The 21,869-nt window shown below is 48.1% G+C and overlaps 1 protein-coding gene across 1 annotated transcript in view; it reads right to left on the reverse strand.

Moving 5' to 3' along the window:
- PIGT (phosphatidylinositol glycan anchor biosynthesis class T) overlaps positions 1–21,869 on the reverse strand; it is a 464,023-nt gene that overhangs the window by 26,300 nt on the left and 415,854 nt on the right. The window contains exon 11 of the mRNA XM_069243926.1: positions 12,355–12,438. Within this exon, the coding sequence (XP_069100027.1) occupies positions 12,355–12,438 (84 nt within the window). The remainder of the gene's footprint in view (positions 1–12,354; positions 12,439–21,869) is intronic.

Below are 21,869 nucleotides of genomic sequence, written 5' to 3' on the forward strand. Positions count from 1 at the left end.
GATTCTGGGGACGATGGCGAGGGCGAGATTGGCAGAGCGGAGTTGACGTGTGGGAGCGAAGAAGTTTAGTCTGGAGTTGAGGTAGGAGGGTCCGGTGTTGTGAAGAGCCTTGTGAGCGTGGGTGAGGAGTTTAAAGGTGATCCTCTTGTCCACAGGGAGCCAGTGGAGGTCCTTCAGGTGAGGGGAGATGTGACATCGGTGGGGTATGTCGAGGATCAGTCGGGCGGATGCATTTTGGATACGCTGGAGTCGTTTGATGTCTTTGGTTGGGATGCCTGTGTAGAGTGCGTTGCCGTAGTCAAGTCTGCTGCTGACGAGGGCTTGGGTCACCGTCTTTCTGGTTTCTGTTGGGATCCACTTGAAGATTCTGCGGAGCATTCGAAGGGTGTTGAAGCAGGAGGAGGAGACGGCGCTGACCTGTTTGGACATGGTGAGGGCGGAGTCCAGGATGAAGCCGAGGTTTCTTGCGTGGCTGGCAGGGGTGGGTGGGGGTCCGAGGTCGGAGGGCCACCAGGAGTCGTTCCAGGCCGAGGGGGTGCGCCCGAGGATGAGGACTTCCGTCTTGTCGGAGTTGAGTTTCAGGCGGCTGTTGTTCATCCATTCGGCGATGGATTTTAGTCCCTCGTGGAGGTTTGTTTTGGCGGTGAGTGGGTCTTTGGTCAGTGAGAGGACGAGCTGGGTGTCGTCGGCGTAGGAGATGATGCTGAGGTGATGTTGGCGGGCCAGTTTAGCGAGGGGGCCATGTAGACGTTGAACAACGTAGGGCTGAGGGAGGATCCTTGGGGGACGCCGCAGATGAGGTTGGTGGCTTTGGAGCGAAAAGGGGAGAGACGGACTCTCTGAGTTCTGTCGGAGAGGAAGGATGAGATCCAGTGGAGGGCTTTATCTTGGATGCCGGCTTCCTGGAGGCGGGTCAGTAGGGTGCGGTGGCAGACTGTGTCAAAAGCGGCTGATAGGTCGAGGAGGATGAGGGCCGAGGTTTCGCCGTTGTCCATTTGATGTCTGATGTCATCTGTGGCGGCGAGGAGGGCAGTCTCGGTGCTGTGGTTTCGTCTGAATCCGGATTGTGAGGGGTCCAGGATGGAGTTGTCTTCGAGGAAGTGGGTGAGCTGTGTGTTGACGATCTTCTCGATGACTTTTGCTGGAAAAGGGAGGAGAGAGATCGGTCGGAAGTTTTTGAGATCGTTGGGGTCGGCCTTGGGTTTCTTGAGGAGGGGTTGGATTTCTGCGTGTTTCCAGCTGTCCGGGAAGGTGGCTGAAATGAAGGAGAGGTTGATGATCTTGCGGAGTTTGGGGGCGATGGTGGCGTTGGCTATGTTGAATACATGATGAGGGCATGGGTCCGTTGGAGAGCCTGAGTGGATGGTGTTCATGGTTGTTGTGGTTTCTGAGTCGTCCACGTGGGTCCAGGTGGTGAGGCGGCAGGTGTGGGTGGAGACGTCGGGGGTGGGGTCTGGCGGTGGACCGATGTTGAAGCTGTCGTGGATGGTTGCGATTTTCTGGTGGAAGAAGGTGGAGAGGTCGTCGCAGAGTTTCTGGGAGGGCGGGATGTCGTTGGAGTTGGCTTTTGGATTTGAGAGTTCCTTCACGATGCCGAAGAGTTCTTTGCAGTCGTGGGCGTTGTTGTTGATGCGTTTGGTGAAGTGGGCGCGCTTGGCGACGCGGATCCGTTGGTGGTGTTCACGGTTGGCGTCTTTGAGGGAGGCGAGGTTGTCGGGTGTGCGTTCTAGGATCCATTTCTTTTTGAGCTTCTGGCAGAGGCTTTTGGAGGCGGTCAGTTCGTCTGTGAACCAGGCTGGTTTTTTCTTTCCTTGGTTGGCGGTGGGTTTCTTGAGTGGGGCTAAGGTGTTGGCGCAGTCGAGGATCCATTGGTGGAGGTTGATGGCGGCTGTGTTCGAGTCGGATGCGTCGGTGGAGGGTTTTTGACGAGGGTGCTGGTTAGTTGGTCTTGGGTGACTTTACCCCAGCGGCGGTGAGGAGGTAGAGGGATGCGGTGTTGCTCGGTGATTTTCTTATAGGAGAAATGGACGCAGTGATGGTCGGTCCAGTGGAGTTCGGAGGTGTGGCTGAAAGAGATGTGGTTGCTTGAGGTGAAGAGGGGGTCAAGGGTGTGTCCGGCGATGTAGGTGGGAGTGTTGACCAGCTGGCGGAGTCCGAGGTTGAGGAGGTTGGAGGTCAGTGATGCAGTGTTGACGTCGTCGTTATTTTCCATTCCAGATGGTAGTTTAGATCTCCCAGGAGGATGTAATCTGGGGAAGCGAGGGCGTGGGTGCTTGCGAGGTCGGCGATGGTGTCGCTGAAGGGGGCTCTTGGTCCTGAGGATTGGCTACCAAGAGAGGTAAGAGCCTATCAGAAGGAGCCTCTGACGTCACCTGCTGGCACTGGCCACTCAGAGCAGTCCAGTGTGCCCCCAACACCTCTGTTTATAAGATGGCAGAGGTCTGGGACATACTGGAGGAGCTCTGGGTACCTCCCCTTGAAGGTGCAGGGGAGTGGTCACTCCCCTTTCCTTTGTCCAGTTTCGTGCCAGAGCAGGGCTGGGGGATCCCTGAACCGGTGTAGACTGGCTTATGCAGAGATGGGCACCATCTGTACCCATCAAAGCATTTCCAGAGGCGGGGGAGGCTACTCCTCCCCAGCCTTCACACCTATTTCCAAAGGGAGAGGGTGTAACACCCTCTCTCAGAGGAAATCCTTTGTTCTGCCTTCCTGGGCCAGGGTTGCCTGGACCCCAGGAGGGCAGAAACCTGTCTGAGGGGTTGGCAGTAGCTGCAGTGGAGACCACAGAAAGGCAGTTTGGCAGTACCCGGGTACTGTGCTAGAGACCCGGGGGATCATGCAATTGTCCCCCCCAATACCAGAATGGTATTGGGGTGACAATTCCATGATCTTAGAAATGTTACATGCCCATGTTCGGAGTTACCACTGTGACGCTATACATAGGTAGTGACCCATGTATAGTGCATGCGTGTAATGGTGTCCCTGCACTCACAAAGTCCGGGGAATTTGCCATGAAGGATGTGGGGGCTCCTTGGCTAGTGCCAGGGTGCCCACACACTAAGTAACTTTGCACCCAACCTTCACCAGGTGAAGGTTAGACATATAGGTGACTTATAAGTTACTTAAGTGCAGTGGTAAATGGCTGTGAAATAACGTGGACGTTATTTCACTCAGGCTGCAGTGGCAGGCCTGTGTAAGAATTGTCAGAGCTCCCTATGGGTGGCAAATAAATGCTGCAGCCCATAGGGATCTCCTGGAACCCCAATACCACAGTACCATATACTAGGGAATTATATGGGTGTACCAGTATGCCAATGTAAATTGGTAAATTTAGTCACTAGCCAGTTAGTGACATATTTGGAAAGCAGAGAGAGCATAACCACTGAGGTTCTGGTTAGCAGAGCCTCAGTGAGACAGTTAGGCACCACACAGGGAACGCATATAGGCCACAAACTTATGAGCACTCGGGTCCTGGTTAGCAGGATCCCAGTGACACATAACAAACATACTGATAGCATAGGGTTTTCACTATGAGCACTAGCTAGCAGGATCCCAGTGAGACAGTGAAAACACCCTGACATATACTCACAAATAGGCCAAAATTGGGGGTAACAAGGCTAGAAAGAGACTACCTTCCTACACCCATGGCTACTTACTGGTAGATTTAAAAGCCAATACTCTAGAAGACTAAAGACTACACTCTGCTATTTTCCCACCTGACTTCCCTGTTGTTTACACGACTAAAACAATCCCCAAAGCCTATAAAAAGACCCATTAAAAGGACTTTTATAACATTTACATTCTAAACCTTGTAATATAGGTCACTACCATGTTGGCCCGACTACGACATAATTTAGACCTCCTAAAAATGCTAGTCACAGCCAGCCCCCTGAAAAGAAAGGCTATCCTGTGTGCTGCTTAGGACGATTTAGTGGCGGCCATTTCAGAAATAGCCCTAAAAACCCTAAAAGGTAGTGTCCCGAAATCAACTAGCCAGGTCCGCATGCTGAAGAAGAAGTGCCACATTATTAAGAAGCTCAGCAATAAAAGGGCATCGCTCCTTTCTAAAAAGAAACTGGTCAAACAGTCTGGAGGTTTTATAGGGGCGCTGCTGGGTATAGCTATACCTCTAATTACAGGTCTCTTGTTGAGGACCTGATGGAGCACGCCCAAAAAATGTAACTTGTGCCTCTTCAGCAGCTGGAACAGTTGAGCCTTTCTACCACCTACGTCTGGGACATACGCAGAAACAAGAAGCAGCGTCTTGATGCTGAGATCAAAGCCATTTTGAACCGAACTGATTTAAAACCACACAACAAAGCGGGGCTTTACTCTGTAGCACTTCTAAAATGTTTACAGTATTACAAACAATCAACCGCTGAAAAAAAAACAACTTGACTTTGTATACCCCCAACACTGAACAGCCGACAGAAGATGCTGTAGCAAGACCCGGGACCCTCGGCCCCTCGGCCCCCACGGACGCCTTTGTCGAAGACTCTTTAAAAAAAATATAAGTCAGAGGTATAGAGGGGCGGCGCAAATGCTGCTTGGTAAAATGACTGCTACTAAAGATCTGACCTCTTGGAACGACCGGGGTAAATTTGTTTAGAAGGGACAACCTCTCGCTGGATCATACATGTATGATCTGGTCAGACCTCTCACGTACAGTAACACACTATCGACACAAAACGCTCTTAGATGATGGGAGCAGTTCCTAAGCGCCACTGCGGAACTAACATTCCCTTCACGATCGTCGGTAATGCCGACCACCGGCGAAGGCTTGAAAGTTTGAAAGATCCAACCCCTGGTGTTTTTACCATGAGTCCCACCGTGCTGACGTCGCCTTTCTTTCCCCAGCTAACACTGTCTAGGAGCAGCGACACTCTACAAATGGAGCCTAAAAAGAGACTGTTCAAAATGAACATATGGTTATCGCGCTAATGTAATCATGACCTTTGAACCGTTGTACAGTTTTGTTAAAAGGTTTGCGTCCCGAAAGATTTATGCTTCATTTATTTCTTTACCCGTGTACATATTTGTGCTGAAAACTGTTTGTAATAAACACTTAATTTTTCAACAGTTGTCCGTCATCTTTTTAAAAATGGTTTTAAAATGTGTGGTGGGTGAATAAAAATGCATAGTCTGAATTTGTGTTTAAAATGTTTTTATTGTGGACAATCAACAGTACAAATAGAGGCGTTATAAAGCCTTACACTTTTGACAAACACCATATTCTGTTTTAACACCGCTCGACACCATCATTGTTTACTAGATCGGCGAAATACAGATTAAAAACATTTCTAAACGTCATACCCTCAGACATTTTACTAATAAAATATATACAATGGTCCCCGCATGCGATGGCTAGAGAATCCTGTACACGCAGCTTGTTATACTTGCTACTTTTTTTTATTTTTTTTAACATATTTGAATATCGGTTTTGAATAAATGCTTTGCTCTGGGAACTCCGCTAAACTGTCAAACACTATAACCTTGTATACATACAAAAACAGGGTTGTCCTGTGTACCACCCTTGTAATGAAGGGCGGTGGTAAAGACTTGGGTGCGGGTTCTTTCTGGGCCTATCTTGCCTGGTAGCCCATCGCTAGGAAATACACCTAAAAAGTATTTCTTAGCGTATTTATGCATCCTTAAGAAGTCACGTATCTGCACAGTGTCCATTTTACAATCTTTCAATGATAGTCAAACATAGTCTGTCGGGTGTGATTGACTTGAATGACGCTGTCCAATACAGAGAATGCAACCATGTTCACGTTGATAGCTCACGCCTGTGTAAAGCATATTTCAGCTTTAGGATTTCTGTTTTTGATCAAGTTGTAGTGGTCACCGTCTTCCGTGTCAGGAGTCAGGTCGAATACAAACAGCATGTAACCGGCCCCAAACTCCTATCTTGAAACAACTACTCCTTGAGTAGTGCAGATGTTTCCCCGTTATCAAGACCATACCGAGATATTCCCTGACAAAACTGGATGTTCCAAAACTCGAAGTGAACGGTTCTGTGGGGATAACAGCTCCCTCGTGGACCAAAGCAGCGTAGTTGATGTCGTAGTGCTTGAAGTTGAAAGGGTTAGAGGTATAGAGCCTGCTAAAAGCGGTAATGTCCACAAACCCTATGATGATGACTTTTGGGAGTTGTCCCAGAAATAGATTTTGCTGCTGTGTTAATCTAGTACCGGTGGGGATGCTGAATATCTTCAGATCCACTCTTTCGATGGTGTACTTGGCATTCAATAGTTGTGAAGCTTCGGCGTGGATCAGTCTGATGTTCGGTGACACTTTCAACCTCTTTACACACAGGCGCGCGGACAGTATAACCAGTTTCTACTGCTCCGTATCGCCACTGACTCGACAGAACTTGTTCTTGTTGAGGTTGAATGAAATCTTAAGATCTATACTGTTGACGAGAAGCTTATCTTAAAAGAAAAGGTCTGAATGTATGCGCCCCAGGAGGTCAAACTGTCTACTGCCTGTGGCGAAGCTGGCTCTTTTTTTTTCAAACCATTGCTGCCCCCGTCCAACGCCGTATCCTCAAAATGTGATTCTCTGTAGAAGAGCCCCGCTAAAAGCTGTGTGTCCAGGGCTCACAAATGTAATTTAGAATACTGTCTATGTAGGCCCTGTAAGCGTCCATGTTATCACTTTGCGTGACGAGTCAATCGCCGAGGTTAATGTCCACTTGATTAAACATGGTTGCGACGGGGTAGGCGATCAATGCCACTTTAGAATCAGCCTCGATGCTGGTGTTGTTCGCTTTAGTTATTTTGCAGACGAGGTGTAGCAGAGTGTTGTTGAAATCCAAATACATATCCGTGGACCCCAACACATAAAACTCTATCGGCGCCAGTGCGGCTAGAGGCAATAATTCCATGAAAAAACTGTTCTTGATGCTAGTATGTGTGGGTTTAAGAGAAAACAAATCTAGCTCTGATTTTACGCATTCACCAGAGGCGCAGTACACGAAGGCCATGATAGCTGATTTAAAAAATATTCGCACTAGAGCGTGGTCTCTTCTTCTTGGACGATCTCTTCCGTCTTACGACTCTTCCTTTGTGTGGGCCTTTTGAAGACATCCTCAGTTTTTTATATGGCATTGGCGGGCCCCTACGCCTCGAAGCCCTTCGCTTCCTTGTAAACCCGCACGCGCCTTGTACAACAACTCCGCTTCTTCTTGGGGCGGTTTGTTCATGCGCTCTGCAACAGCGAACGTTACAGAGCCTACGACATAATGGGCTATGTTCGTAGCAGCCGCTTTAACGTGAGGTTTTGCAATTTCGGATCCTCTTCTCAAAAAAGGCATGGCTCTTCTAAACACACTCCGAAAGAAGCACCCCAATTTGGCCCTGTACCCAACAGGGGCCCCTTGAAAGTAGGGCGGTGGTCCACCATAGCCGGCCTGAACTCTATAATAGTCCCTGTACACAGAGGGATCCCTGTATGTTTTCACGATGACCATCGCAACTGCCTAATAGTCACCATTGCGGCGTGGCCTTAAATGAAGCTTAACAATAACTTTCCGGTATTTAAAGGCCACTGGCTCTAACTGATCGTTGTAGACCATGATGGCTACCGTGTCAAAATGTTTTTTGGGAATTGCCACGTATTCGAGTTTGTGATGCTGTATATTAACCATTGTGTTATTTTCTTCATTCACCGGGACCCATCTCAACAGCGAATAACTAGCCCCTACTCTCTGAGGTTCTATGATGTCGCTATACACGTAAAGTGTATAAAATCCACTGTTAATATCGGGACACGTCGGGTCTGGATCCACCTGTCTTTTCACACGTTGTACGGTCCCTAAAACCCTTTGTAATTTACCTGAACAGTTAAACACTGTATTGAGCTCCGGTGCATTAAGAAACACTTTTCTTCTAATGTTATCCGACACTAGATGAATATTCATATACGTTTCAATGTTGCCTATAGATTTGTTGATAGCGTCGACCACCGAGGTAACGGTTGGGTTATAGCTATGAGGAAATCCTGCGTGGATGCTCAAAGGGTCCTCCTCACACTTTATATTACATTTAGCCTTGTGCTTTCTAAACGTATTCCATGTTCTAGGGTACTGTATCTCTGTTAGGGCCACCTCCTAGGACCCTTTCAGGCCCACTGGTTTAACCAGTTTCACTGTATAATTAGAAATCTGATTGTCGAGGAACATGTCCTTCGAGGCGCTGGACAGTAACGTAATAGAAAAGGGCGAGGTCTCCATCTCCGCGCTTGCAGCGCACCCTCACACCCCATGCAGCGAGCTGTCCAAAACCCTACTGTTAAATTTCTCGGCCCAGCCCCGCCATTTGACCAGCAGCTGTCTCTTAGCTCGGTTGCCCTTCCTTTTCAGAATCTTTGCAACCTTGTACACCCTGTTCGGATTGCAGGGCACCTTTTGTAACTCCTCATTGTAAAAGACACCTGTTACCTTTTCCCCGTTGTAGTCCTTCAACTTGTAAATATATACCCCTTCTATAAACTCTGCACTTTCCACTATAAATATCTTGTCGCTAAATGTCTGTTGGTAGCCTCTGGTGAAGACGCCCTTCAACTTTGAAACCCTGACATGACCCCCTTCTTTTAAAACCGGGTTCTTGACCTTCACTGCAAAACTACTGTATACAGTTCTCTCCACCATTAACGAATTATCAGTTGGTACCTCCACAGGAGACATTTTGATGGTCCTCTGGTAACTTGCGTAATAAACATCTATAAAAGCCTGTAGAACACCCACGTATCTGTAGGTATTGTTAGCTGTGAAATATCGCCACATCTTTGATTTTAAAGTCCTGTTAAAATGCTTAACAACTGCCACTTTGACCTCAGTGTGTGTTACAGAATGCTGAACAGCGTGCTGCTTTAATAATTTCTAAAAAGGTTTGTTTAAAAATTATTTTCCAGCGACTGTTTGTAGTTTTTAAGGTACTCGACCACTCGTGAAGATGACTTTAAAGGCGGCGGTGACGCTGGTACCACTTTTATCATTTAACCCTTCTGCATAGGCGTACTTGGACAATACGTCTATGACTGTTAATATATACAAAGCGCCGTTGTTATGGTTTGCTATATCTTGAAGACTGATTATGTCAGCCTGCCACTGATAATCTAGCTGCACGCTAACAACTGTGACCCTCCTCTTAAAACGCCTCCTGGCTGGTTTGTAGAGTGAATATGCCTTTCCCCATGCTAACCAAGTCTTCACCCTTGATCGGTTTACAGATTCATTTTCAACTCGAGCCCTTCTAAACAGAGCTTTGGCGCCTCCGAAGCTTCCAACCCATAGTGTATCGTCAGCACAACATAAACACAGTGTACTTGGCATTTTGCTGTACATAGCTTATAGCTGTCAACGCTGCTGTACACTGTGAGTCCTTTTGACTATGTATACATAGTACAACACGTTACACATATTACTCAGAGCCGTTCCTTTTACTAGGTCTCAGCGTCACAAGCGTTGATATTTTTATAGCTATACACTCAATAGCTCTAGACATGACTTCCCGCTCCCCCACTCCTATAACTCTGGATGCTCAGGATACTGACAGCATTCAACAGCTCATACAGTTCTAGGTCTGACAATACAGAATCTTTATTTGTGAAATAATCTTCAGTCATCAGTTCCAAAGCATGGTGTAGCCCAGTCAATGGTGAAAGTCCTAACTCACGAGGACGGTCTTTGTACGCACACCAGTATTTATCCCTTGAGGGTAGCCACACATTGATACACCAGTTGGCGATACACACAGGGCTGTCGCACTGCAACGTAGCCGGAGGTTCCAAAATACTCAGATACCGAAGAGTCACAGGGTGTATTTCAGCTATTCTTTCTTTAACCAGCACATATATCAATCTCCCAATACAGATGTATCCCGGGTGTAACTCAGACATCGTGCACCGCGACACTCTGATTCTCGTCCTAAAAGTGAGTAAGTATTTAACATTAAATAACACAGTTATGGTCTGTTATCCACGACCTCTGTATTTTTTTTTAATATATTTTTTTTAAAACATCTTTCGTGGAACAAAAGACATAATTCTTCTATTTTTATAATAAATATCAAACATTCGTCCTTCTATGACCCTTTCTATCAAGCTTTTGTCAAAATAGGTACACAACCCCTGCATACGTTTGAGTTTTGAGCAGGGCTCAACAGTGTATCGGACCTCATTGACCACAGCTGCCAAGACCTTAATCATATCCACGTGAACACATTTCTTCACAGCTGACAACCCGTACACCACCCTTAACAACTAATATACCCTGTGTGGGTCTAACCGGCTACATATGTGTTGAATTGTTCTTGCAGTGTACGACTTGTATAGACAGTCGTGAGCCTCCTGCTGTGGCTCGTTAATTTTATGCCCGTAACACAGGTTATAATAGTCACATTTAACACGTGCTCACAATGGCCACTGCAAAATCTTTAACAGGCCATATGGCGTCATAGGGTACGCCTGGAGTTTCCTTTTCAAAATCGATGCTATTGTAGGTGCAAACACATTTCTTACGCTGCTCTTTGTTCTGGCTTGTAATACTTTCAGATTGTCTGGAACAGCATAAGCAGTAAAAATTTACGTTGTTAACCTTTGGCGTAGACCCCTCTAGAGCATCTCTTTTTGCAGTTGTTTTCTACGTTTCAAACAGAAAGCAAAAGACAAACTGTTAATTAAAAGTATGATATCAGCGTATACACAATAATTGTCTATAGAGATTTTTACTAGCCTCAGCATTTTCGCTACACTCAGCGGCTGCTCTGAAATCTTGCGAGTCGCATAGGTCCACTGGTGTATAAGTGGCTTCGGAGTTTACACTTGCCGGCTGTACGACGACTGACTCTGGCTCAGGGTCTTCCTGAAAGCCCATGCCTTCATAGACTGGCGGATTTGGTGGTGCTATACCTTCATCATCATCTTCAGTGTCGATGAAGTTGATTGCATCATTCAATTCATCTTTCGAGGCTTCGCTGCAGCTGCTGTCAAGATTAATAGGGGATATCCGTTGCGGCAAATCCTGGAGGCTGAGCTTTTCCAGCTGCTGGCAAAGTTCCTTTTGAAAACCGGTAACTTTGGAACCCCCATCTTTAGGGGCAGCCTGCTGTGCATTCTCATCCAACACCATAAGTGTTAGGGTCCGATAATATCTATTGATAGTGTTCTGGGCCCCTGAGGAGGCGGCTTTTCTGGTGAGTGGATTGTATCTCTTCATATTGCCCTGCCAACCTATTTCAGCAATGATTCACAGTTTGGAATGCTGCTCTAGCCGAATCCTTATATATATATATTCAATGGTTCAAAAAGGGTGTATGCCTCTACAACCGATAGAGGCTCTTGAGGGGTTGCACGTAACGCCTACCACATAACCACATGTCACAACCTTTATAGCATTTGCCCGGACCCTTTTTTCGATTAGCCAGCAGTCTGGAGGGATGGCCTTCCACTTCCAATACTCCGCCCTGTGAGGAGGCCCACAAGCAGCCACTTAGTCCTGAATGTCTAACATGTCCAGACCTGTCCTCTTAGGCCATGAAGCACGCCGCACACCTGCACAGCTGCCATTTCACACAACAGTTAGACCTAGACACAGGGGCTAAGAACCTGTCACATGACTAACACGTGCCCCCTGATGTCACAACCCACGTGACTCACCTACACCGAAGTCATTGCCTACGTCACCACGGGGCGGGGGACCCAAGTCATTGCCCATGTCATCAAGGGGAGGGGCACCTGTCAAAAGTTTGATGGAAGGTATCCCCTTATACTACTGTTATGGAATTATTAGCAGTCCGCCATTCTATCCATCATCGGAGCCAGTAATGTTTTAATCCCAGACCTTTATTCTGATTCTTTATTATTTCTGAGATTATAAATCAGAGTTGTACCATAAAGTCCTTCAAGTTAATTCCCAACACACTTTCCACTCTGGTTTTTCAGCACATAAATGGGACAGCATAATTTCAGTGGTCTTCATCAAGAAAATAACCCTTTTATGTGGTTCACATGGATTAAAATGTGTACCACCTTTAAAGCTCAGTTCACAGAAGATACTTAAAAATGCACATTCGATCCTTTGTTGCATGAAGTTCATGCCCTTGATTAAATATCTCCGTACAAGGTAAATATCTGCAAGCTTGCAAATAAACACATTTATTGTAATTGACAAATGATCAGAAAAGAGGATTCAATTAGCAAAAAGGGGGAAGGGGAATTATGTGTTCCACATAAAGAGGCAAAATAAGGAGATGGAATGTTGAGAATCTTAACGGTGAAGACTCCGAGAAAATGCATGTATTAAGGCTATACCTCAATCATTTATCCTTTTGGTACGAAAGAGAAACTCACAATGTGGTGAAAAGAGGGCTATCCTCCATGTCATCATGCTGCTCTTGGACAGTACTGGGAACCAAAGCACTCAGGACCGAGGGGCTGTAGAGAGAACACAAACAACTTTTTGAGACCACAGGCAGAGGAAACAGACGTTCCAAAAGTATACCAACATTTCCTATCTGACATGAATAAGAATTTTAGATTCCATTAAAGACAAAAGGGGTGAGGAAATACTTTTAACTTTCTTTACTACTCACTATTGGCCTTCAAAAAGTAAAATAAACACCAAAAAAGCAATAACAATGAGGCTTGAGTATAAAACTTTGTCACATGAAACAACAAGTCTCATGTGTAGGAAAGTACCATCTCGCCTGGCATGTTACCCCCATATTTCACTGTATATATGTGGTTTTAGTCTATGTGTCAATGGGACCCTGCCAGGCAGGGCCCCAGTGATCATAAGTATGTGCCCTGTATGTGTTCCCTGTGTGATGCCTAACTGTTTCACTGAGGCTCTGTTAACCAGAACCTCAATGGTTATGATCTCTCTGCTTTCCAAATTTGTCACTAACAGGCTAGTGACAAAATTTACCAATTCACATTGGCATACTGGTACACCTTAATTCCCTAGTATATGGTACTGAGGTACCCAAGGTATTGGGGTTCCAGGAGATCCCTATGGGCTGAAGCATTTCTTTTGCCACCCATAGGGAGATCTGACAATTCTTACACAGGCCTGCCAGTGCAGCCTGCGTGAAATAATGTCCACGGTATTTCACAGCCATTTACCACTGCACTTAAGTAATTTATAAGTCACCTATATGTCTAACCTTCACCTGGTGAAGGCTGGGTGCAAAGTTACTTAGTGTGTGGGCACCCAGGCACTAGCCAATGTGCCCCCACATCGTTCAGGGCAAATTCCCCGGACTTTGTGAGTGCGGGGACACCATTACACGCGTGCACTATACATAGGTCACTACCTATGTATACGTCACAATGGTAAATCCGAACATGGCCATGTAACATGTCTAAGATCATGGAATTGTCACCCTAATACCATTCTGGTATTGGGGGGACAATTCTATGATCCCCCGGGTCTCTAGCACAGTACCCGGGTACTGCCAAACTGCCTTTCTGGGGTCTCCACTGCAGCTGCTGCCAACCCCTCGGACAGGTTTTTGCCCTCCTGGGGTCCAGGCAGCCCTGGCCCAGGAAGGCAGAACAAAGGATTTCCTTTGAGAGAGGGTGTCACACCCTCTCCCTTTGGAAATAGGTGTGAAGGGCTGGGGAGGAGTAGCCTCCCCCAGCCTCTGGAAATGCTTTGATGGGCACAGATGGTGCCCATCTCTGCATAAGCCATTCTACACCGGCTCAGGGATCCCCAGCCCTGCTCTTGCGCGAAACTGGACAAAGGAAAGGGGAGTGACCACTACCCTGACCAGTACCTCCCAGGGGAGGTGCCCAGAGCTCCTCCAGTGTGTCCCAGACCTCTGCCATCTTGGAAACAGAGGTGTTGGGGGCACACTGGACTGCTCTGAGTGGCCAGTGCCAGCAGGTGACGTCAGAGGCTCCTTCTGATAGGTTCTTAACTCTCTTGGTAGCCAATCATCCTAACCTCGTAGCCAAACCTCCTTTTCTGGCTATTTAGGGTCTCTGCTTTGGGGAATTCTTCAGATAACGAATGCAAGAGCTCACCAGAGTTCCTCTGCATCTCCCTCTTCACCTTCTACCAAAGGATCGACCGCTGACTGCTCAGGACGCCTGCAAAACTGCAACAAAGTAGCCAGACGACTACCAGCAACATTGTAGCGCCTCATCCAGCCGGCTTTCTCGACTGTTTCCAGGTGGTGCATGCTCTGGGGGTAGCCTGCCTTCACCCTGCACCAGAAGCTCCGAAGAAATGTCCAGTGGGTCGACGGAATCTTCCCCCTGCTAATGCAGGCACCAAAAGACTGCAACACTGGTCCTCTGGGTCCCCTCTCATCCTGACGAGCGAGGTCCCTGGAACACAGCAACTCTGTCCAAATGACTCCCACAGTCAGTGACTCTTCAGTCCAAGTTTGGTGGAGGTAAGTCCTTGCCTCCCCACGCTAGACTGCATTGCTGTGTACTGCGTGGTTTGCAGCTTCTCTGGCTCCTGTGCACTCTTCCAGGATTTCCTTAGTGCACAGTCAAGCCTGGGTCCCTGGCACTCCTTCCTGCAGTGCACAACCTTCTGAGCTGCAAGGGTTGCGGTTAGGGTTATTGGATGCTGCTGTGGCCCAGGAGGGACCAGGATGTCGCCACTTGGATGAGGAGACAGAGGGGGCGCCCAGCAAGTTAGGGAGCCCTCACAGAAGCAGGCAGCGCCTGCAGAAGTACCGGAACAGGCACTTGGAAGAGGAGTGAATCGGAGCTCACCCGAAGACACAAAAGGGAGTCCTACAACGCCGGAGGACAACTCAGGAGGTTGTGCACTGCAGGTTAGCGTGTCGGGGACCCAGGCCTGGCTGTGCACGAAGGAAATCCTGGAAGAGTGCACAGGAGCCGGAGCAGCTTCAAATCACGCGGTACCCAGCAATGCAGTCTAGCGTGGGGAGGCAAGGACTTACCTCCACCAAACTTGGACTGAAGAGTCACTGGACTGTGGGAGTCACTTGGACGTTGCTGAGTTCCAAGGACCACGCTTGTCGTGCTGAGAGGGGACCCAGAGGACCGGTGATGCAGTCTTTTGTTGCCTGAGGTTGCAGGGGGAAGATTCCGTCGACCCACGGGAGATTTCTTCAGAGCTCCTGGTGCAAGAAGGAGGCAGGTTACCCCCAGAGATGCACCACCAGGAAAACAGTCGAGAAGGCGGCAGGATCAGCGATACAAGGTTGCAGTAGTCGTCTTTGCTACTTTGTTCTGGTTTTGCAGGCGTCCTGAGCAGTCAGCGGTCGATCCTTTGGAAGAAGGTGAAGAGAGAGATGCAGAGGAACTCTGATGAGCTCTTGCATTCGTTATCTAAGGAATTCCCCAAAGCAGAGACCCTAAATAGCCAGAAAAGGAGGTTTGGCTACCTAGGAAGGAGGATAGGCTAGCAACACAGGTAAGAGCCTATCAGAAGGAGTCTCTGACGTCACCTGCTGGCACTGGCCACTCAGAGAAGTCCAGTATGCCAGCAGCACCTCTGTTTCCAAGATGGCAGAGGTCTGGAGCACACTGGAGGAGCTCTGGGCACCTCCCCTGGGAGGTGCAGGTCAGGGGAGTGGTCACTCCCCTTTCCTTTGTCCAGTTTTGCGCCAGAGCAGGGCTGGGGGATCCCTGAACCGGTGTAGACTGGCTTATGCAGAGATGGGCACCATCTGTGCCCATCAAAGCATTTCCAGAGGCTGGGGGAGGCTACTCCTCCCCAGCCCTTCACAGCTATTTCCAAAGGGAGAGGGTATAACACCCTCTCTCTGAGGAAGTCCTTTGTTCTGCCTTCCTGGGCCAATCCTGGCTGGACCCCAGGAGGGCAGAAACCTGTCTAAGGGGTTGGCAGCAGCAGAAGCTGCAGTGAAACCCCGGGAAAGGTAGTTTGGCAGTATCCGGGTCTGTGCTAGAGACTTGGGGGATCATGGAATTGTCTCCCCAATGCCAAAATGGCATTGGTGTGACAATTCCATGATCTTAGACATGTTACACGGCCATGTTCGGAGTTACCATTGTGACGCTATACATAGGTAGTGACCTATGTATAGTGCACGTGTGTAATGGTGTCCCTGCACTCACAAAATCCGGGGAATTTGCCCTGACCGATGTGGGGGCACCTTGGCTAGTGCCAGGGTGCCCACACACTAAGTAACTTAGCACCCAACCTTTACCAGGTAAAGGTTTGACATATAGGTGACTTATAAGTTACTTAAGTGCAGTGGTAAATGGCTGTGAAATAACGTGGACGTTATTTCACTCAGGCTGCAGTGGCAGGCCTGTGTAAGAATTGTCAGAGCTCCCTATGGGTGGCAAAAGAAATGATGCAGCCCATAGGGATCTCCTGGAACCCCAATACCCGGGGAACCTCAGTACCATATACTAGGGAATTATAAGGGTGTTCCAGTATGCCAATGTGAATTGGTGAAATTGGTCACTAGCCTGTTAGTGACAATTTGGAAAGCAGAGAGAGCATAACCACTGAGGTTCTGGTTAGCAAAGCCTCAGTGAGACAGTTAGTCATCACACAGGGAACACATACAGGACACACTTATGAGCACTGGGGCCCTGGCTGGCAGCGTCCCAGTGACAAATACACTAAAACAACATATATACAGTGAAATATGGGGGTAACATGCCAGGCAAGATGGTACTTTCCCACACAACTCCCACCCCCCCCCCCCCCCAAACGAAGGACAATAAGACTAGCCATGACCTGATGAGTCTTCATTGTCTAAGTGTGTAGGAGGCTGGACTGGCTTGTAGTGACTACCAAGGGGTACTTGCACCTTGCACCAGGCCCAGTTATCCCTTATTAGTGTATAGGGTGTCTAGCAGCTTAGGCTGATAGATAATGGTAGCTTAGCAGAGCAGCTTAGGCTGAACTAGGAGACGTGTGAAGCTACTACAGTACCACTTAGTGTCAGATGCACAATATCATAAGAAAACACAATACACAGTTATACTAAAAATAAAGGTACTTTATTTTTATGACAATATGCCAAAGTATCTTAGAGTGTACCCTCAGTGAGAGGATAGGAAATATACACAAGATATATATACACAATAGCAAAAATATGCAGTATAGTCTTAGAAAACAGTGCAAACAATGTATAGTTACAATAGGATGCAATGGGGAAACATAGGGATAGGGGCAACACAAACCATATACTCCAAAAGTGGTATGCGAACCACGAATGGACCCCAAACCTATGTGACCTTGTAGAGGGTCGCTGGGACTATTAGAAAATATTGAGAGTTAGAAAAATAACCCTCCCTAAGACCCTGAAAAGTGAGTGCAAAGTGCACTAAAGTTCCCCTAAGGACAAAGAAGTCGTGTTAGAGGAATAATGCAGGAAAGACACAAACCAACAATGCAACAACTGTGGATTTCCAATCTAGGGTACCTGTGGAACAAGGCGACTAAGTCCAAAAGTCACAAGCAAGTCGGAGATGGGCAAATGCCCAGGAAATGCCAGCTGCGGGTGCAAAGAAGCTTCTACTGGACAGAAGAAGCTGAGGTTTCTGCAGGAACGAAAAGGGCTAGAGACTTCCCCTTTGGTGGACGGATCCCTCTCGCCGTGGAGAGTCGTGCAGAAGTGTTTTCCCGCCGAAAGAAGGCCAACAAGCCTTGCTAGCTGCAAATCGTGCGGTTAGCGTTTTTGGACGCTGCTGAGGCCCAGGAGGGACCAGGAGGTCGCAAATTGGACCAGCAGAGAGAGGGGACGTCGAGCAAGACAAGGAGCCCTCTCTGAAGCCGGTAGCACCCGGAGAAGTGCCAGAAACAGGCACTACGAGGATGCGTGAAACGGTGCTCGCCGAAGTTGCACAAAGGAGTCCCACGTCGCCGGAGACCAACTTAGAAAGTCGTGCAATGCAGGTTAGAGTGCCGTGGACCCAGGCTTGGCTGTGCACAAAGGATTTCCGCCGGAAGTGCACAGGGGCCGGAGTAGCTGCAAAAGTCGCGGTTCCGAGCAATGCAGCCCAGCGAGGTGAGGCAAGGACTTACCTCCACCAAACTTGGACTGAAGAGTCACTGGACTGTGGGGGTCACTTGGACAGAGTCGCTGGATTCGAGGGACCTCGCTCGTCGTGCTGAGAGGAGACCCAAGGGACCGGTAATGCAGCTTTTTGGTGCCTGCGGTTGCAGGGGGAAGATTCCGTCGACCCACGGGAGATTTCTTCGGAGCTTCTGGTGCAGAGAGGAGGCAGACTACCCCCACAGCATGCAAAAGCAGGAAAACAGTCGAGAAGGCGGCAGGATCAGCGTTACAGAGTTGCAGTAGTCGTCTTTGCTACTATGTTGCAAGTTTGCAGGCTTCCAGCGCGGTCAGCAGTCGATTCCTTATCAGAAGGTGAAGAGAGAGATGCAGAGGAACTCGGCTGAGCTCATGCATTCGTCATCTAAAGTTTCCCCAGAGACAGAGACCCTAAATAGCCAGAAAAGAGGGTTTGGCTACCTAGGAGAGAGGATAGGCTAGCAACACCTGAAGGAGCCTATCACAAGGAGTCTCTGACGTCACCTGGTGGCACTGGCCACTCAGAGCAGTCCAGTGTGCCAGCAGCACCTCTGTTTCCAAGATGGCAGAGGTCTGGAGCACACTGGAGGAGCTCTGGACACCTCCCAGGGGAGGTGCAGGTCAGGGGAGTGGTCACTCCCCTTTCCTTTGTCCAGTTTCGCGCCAGAGCAGGGCTAAGGGGTCCCCTGAACCGGTGTAGACTGGCTTATGCAGAATTGGGCACATCTGTGCCCAACAAAGCATTTCCAGAGGCTGGGGGAGGCTACTCCTCCTCTGCCTTCACACCATTTTCCAAAGGGAGAGGGTGTCACACCCTCTCTCAGAGGAAGTTCTTTGTTCTGCCATCCTGGGCCAGGCCTGGCTGGACCCCAGGAGGGCAGATGCCTGTCTGAGGGGTTGGCAGCAGCAGCAGCTGCAGTGAAACCCCAGGAAGGGCAGTTTGGCAGTACCAGGGTCTGTGCTACAGACCACTGGGATCATGGGATTGTGCCAACCATGCCAGGATGGCATAGAGGGGGCAATTCCATGATCATAGACATGTTACATGGCCATATTCGGAGTTACCATTGTGAAGCTACATATAGGTAGTGACCTATATGTAGTGCACGCGTGTAATGGTGTCCCCGCACTCACAAAGTTCAGGGAATTGGCTCTGAACAATGTGGGGGCACCTTGGCTAGTGCCAGGGTGCCCTCACACTAAGTAACTTTGCACCTAACCTTTACCAGGTAAAGGTTAGACATATAGGTGACTTATAAGTTACTTAAGTGCAGTGTAAAATGGCTGTGAAATAACGTGGACGTTATTTCACTCAGGCTGCAGTGGCAGGCCTGTGTAAGAATTGTCAGAGCTCCCTATGGGTGGCAAAAGAAATGCTGCAGCCCATAGGGATCTCCTGGAACCCCAATACCCTGGGTACCTCAGTACCATATACTAGGGAATTATAAGGGTGTTCCAGTAAGCCAATGTAAATTGGTAAAAATGGTCACTAGCCTGTTAGTGACAATTTGGAAAGAAATGAGAGAGCATAACCACTGAGGTTCTGATTAGCAGAGCCTCAGTGAGACAGTTAGTCACTCCACAGGTAACACATTCAGGCACACTTATGAGCACTGGGGCCCTGGGTTACCAGGGTCCCAGTGACACATACAACTAAAACAACATATATACAGTGAAAAATGGGGGTAACATGCCAGGCAAGATGGTACTTTCCTACACAACCCCCCCCCAAACGAAGGACAATAAGACTAGCCATGACCTGATGAGTCTTCATTGTCTAAGTGGAAATATCTGGAGAGTCCATCTGCATTGGAGTGGCTACTCCCAGGTCTATGTTCCACTGTATAGTCCATTCCCTGTAGAGATATGGACCACCTCAACAATTTAGGATTTTCACCTTTCATTTGTTTTAGCCAAAGTAGAGGTTTGTGGTCTGTCTGAACAATGAAGTGAGTGCCAAACAGGTATGGCCTCAACTTCTTCAGAGCCCAGACCACAGCAAAGGCCTCCCTCTCAATGGCAGACCAACGCTTTTCTCTAGAGGTCAACCTCCTACTAATAAAAGCAACAGGTTGATCCTGGCTCTCAGAATTAAGTTGTGATAGGACTGCCCCTACTCCTAATTCAGATGCATCAGTTTGGACATATAATTTTTTAGAGTAACAAGGGCTTTTCAGGACAGGTGCAGAGCACATGGCCTGCTTCAGCTCCTCAAAAGCTTTCTGACAGTTTGCTGTCCATAATACCTTTTTAGGCATCTTCTTGGATGTGAGGTCATTAAGAGGGGCTGCAATGGAGCCATAGTTCTTAATGAACCTCCTGTAATACCCAGTGAGGCCTAGGAAGGCTCTCACCTGAGTCTGAGTGGTAGGGGGAACCCAATCAATAATTGTTTGGATTTTCCCCTGAAGTGGTGCAATCTGTTCCCCACCAACAAGGTGTCCCAGATAAACCACCTTACCCTGCCCTATCTGGCACTTTGAAGCCTTGATAGTGAGGCCTGCCTTTTGCAGGGCCTCCAAAACTTTCCATAGGTGGACCAGGTGATCATCCCAGCTGGAGCTAAAGACAGCTATATCATCCAAATATGCTGCACTGAAAGCTTCCAGCCCTTGCAGGACTGTGTTCACCAACCTCTGAAAAGTGGCAGGTGCATTTTTCAAACCAAAAGGCATTACAGTAAACTGGTATTGTCCTCCAATGGTAGAAAATGCAGTTTTAGGTTTAGCATCTTCTGATAATTTGATCTGCCAATACCCTGCAGTCAAATCAAAAGTGCTTAGATACTTGGCAGATGCCAATGTATCTATGAGCTCATCTGCCCTGGGTATAGGGTGAGCATCAGTTTTGGTTACCAAGTTGAGACCTCTATAGTCTACACAAAACCGCATTTCCTTCTTTCCATCTTTGGAATGGGGTTTTGGTACCAGTACCACAGGAGAAGCCCATGGACTGTCAGAGTGCTCAACCACTCCTAGTTCTAACATTTTCTGGACCTCTTGCTTTATGCAGTCCCTGACATGGTCAGGCTGCCTATAGATCTTACTTTTGACAGGTAAACTGTCTCCAGTATCTATAGTGTGCTCACACCAAGAAGTGGTACCTGGCACAGTAGAGAAGAGTTCAGAGAATTGATCTAGGAGATTTATGCAATTATCTTTCTGCTCAGCAGTAAGACAATCAGCCAAAACTACACCTTCCACAAGAGCATCTTGTTCTGTGGAAGAGAAGAGATCAGGTAGAGGATCACTGTCCTCTTCCTGTCCCTCATCAGTTGCCATGAGCAGGGTGAGATCAGCCCTGTCATAGTAGGGTTTCAGGTGGTTGACATGGAGCACCCTAAGGGGACTCCTGGCAGTGCCTAAGTCAACTAAATAGGTGACTTCTCCCTTCTTTTCAACAATTGTGTGGGGTCCACTCCATTTATCTTGGAGTGCTCTTGGGGCCACAGGCTCCAAGACCCACACTTTCTGCCCTGGTTGGTACTGAACCAAAACAGCCTTCTGATCATGCCATTGCTTCTGGAGCTCTTGGCTGGCCTGAAGGTTTTTACTGGCCTTTTTCATGTACTCAGCCATCCTTGATCTGAGGCCAAGTACATAATCCACAATATCCTGCTTAGTAGCTTTTAAAGGTTGTTCCCAACCCTCCTTTACAAGTGTGAGTGGACCCCTAACAGGGTGTCCAAAAAGAAGTTCAAAGGGGCTGAAGCCCACTCCTTTCTGGGGTACCTCCCTGTAGGCAAAAAGGAGGCATGGTAGAAGGATATCCCATCTCCTGCGGAGTTTTTCAGGGAGACCCATAATCATGCCTTTGAGAGTTTTATTAAATCTCTCCACCAGTCCATTTGTTTGTGGATGA

This window comes from Pleurodeles waltl, chromosome 7 (genome assembly GCF_031143425.1).
Source record: "Pleurodeles waltl isolate 20211129_DDA chromosome 7, aPleWal1.hap1.20221129, whole genome shotgun sequence".
In the NCBI taxonomy this organism is placed as follows: Eukaryota; Metazoa; Chordata; class Amphibia; order Caudata; family Salamandridae; genus Pleurodeles; species Pleurodeles waltl.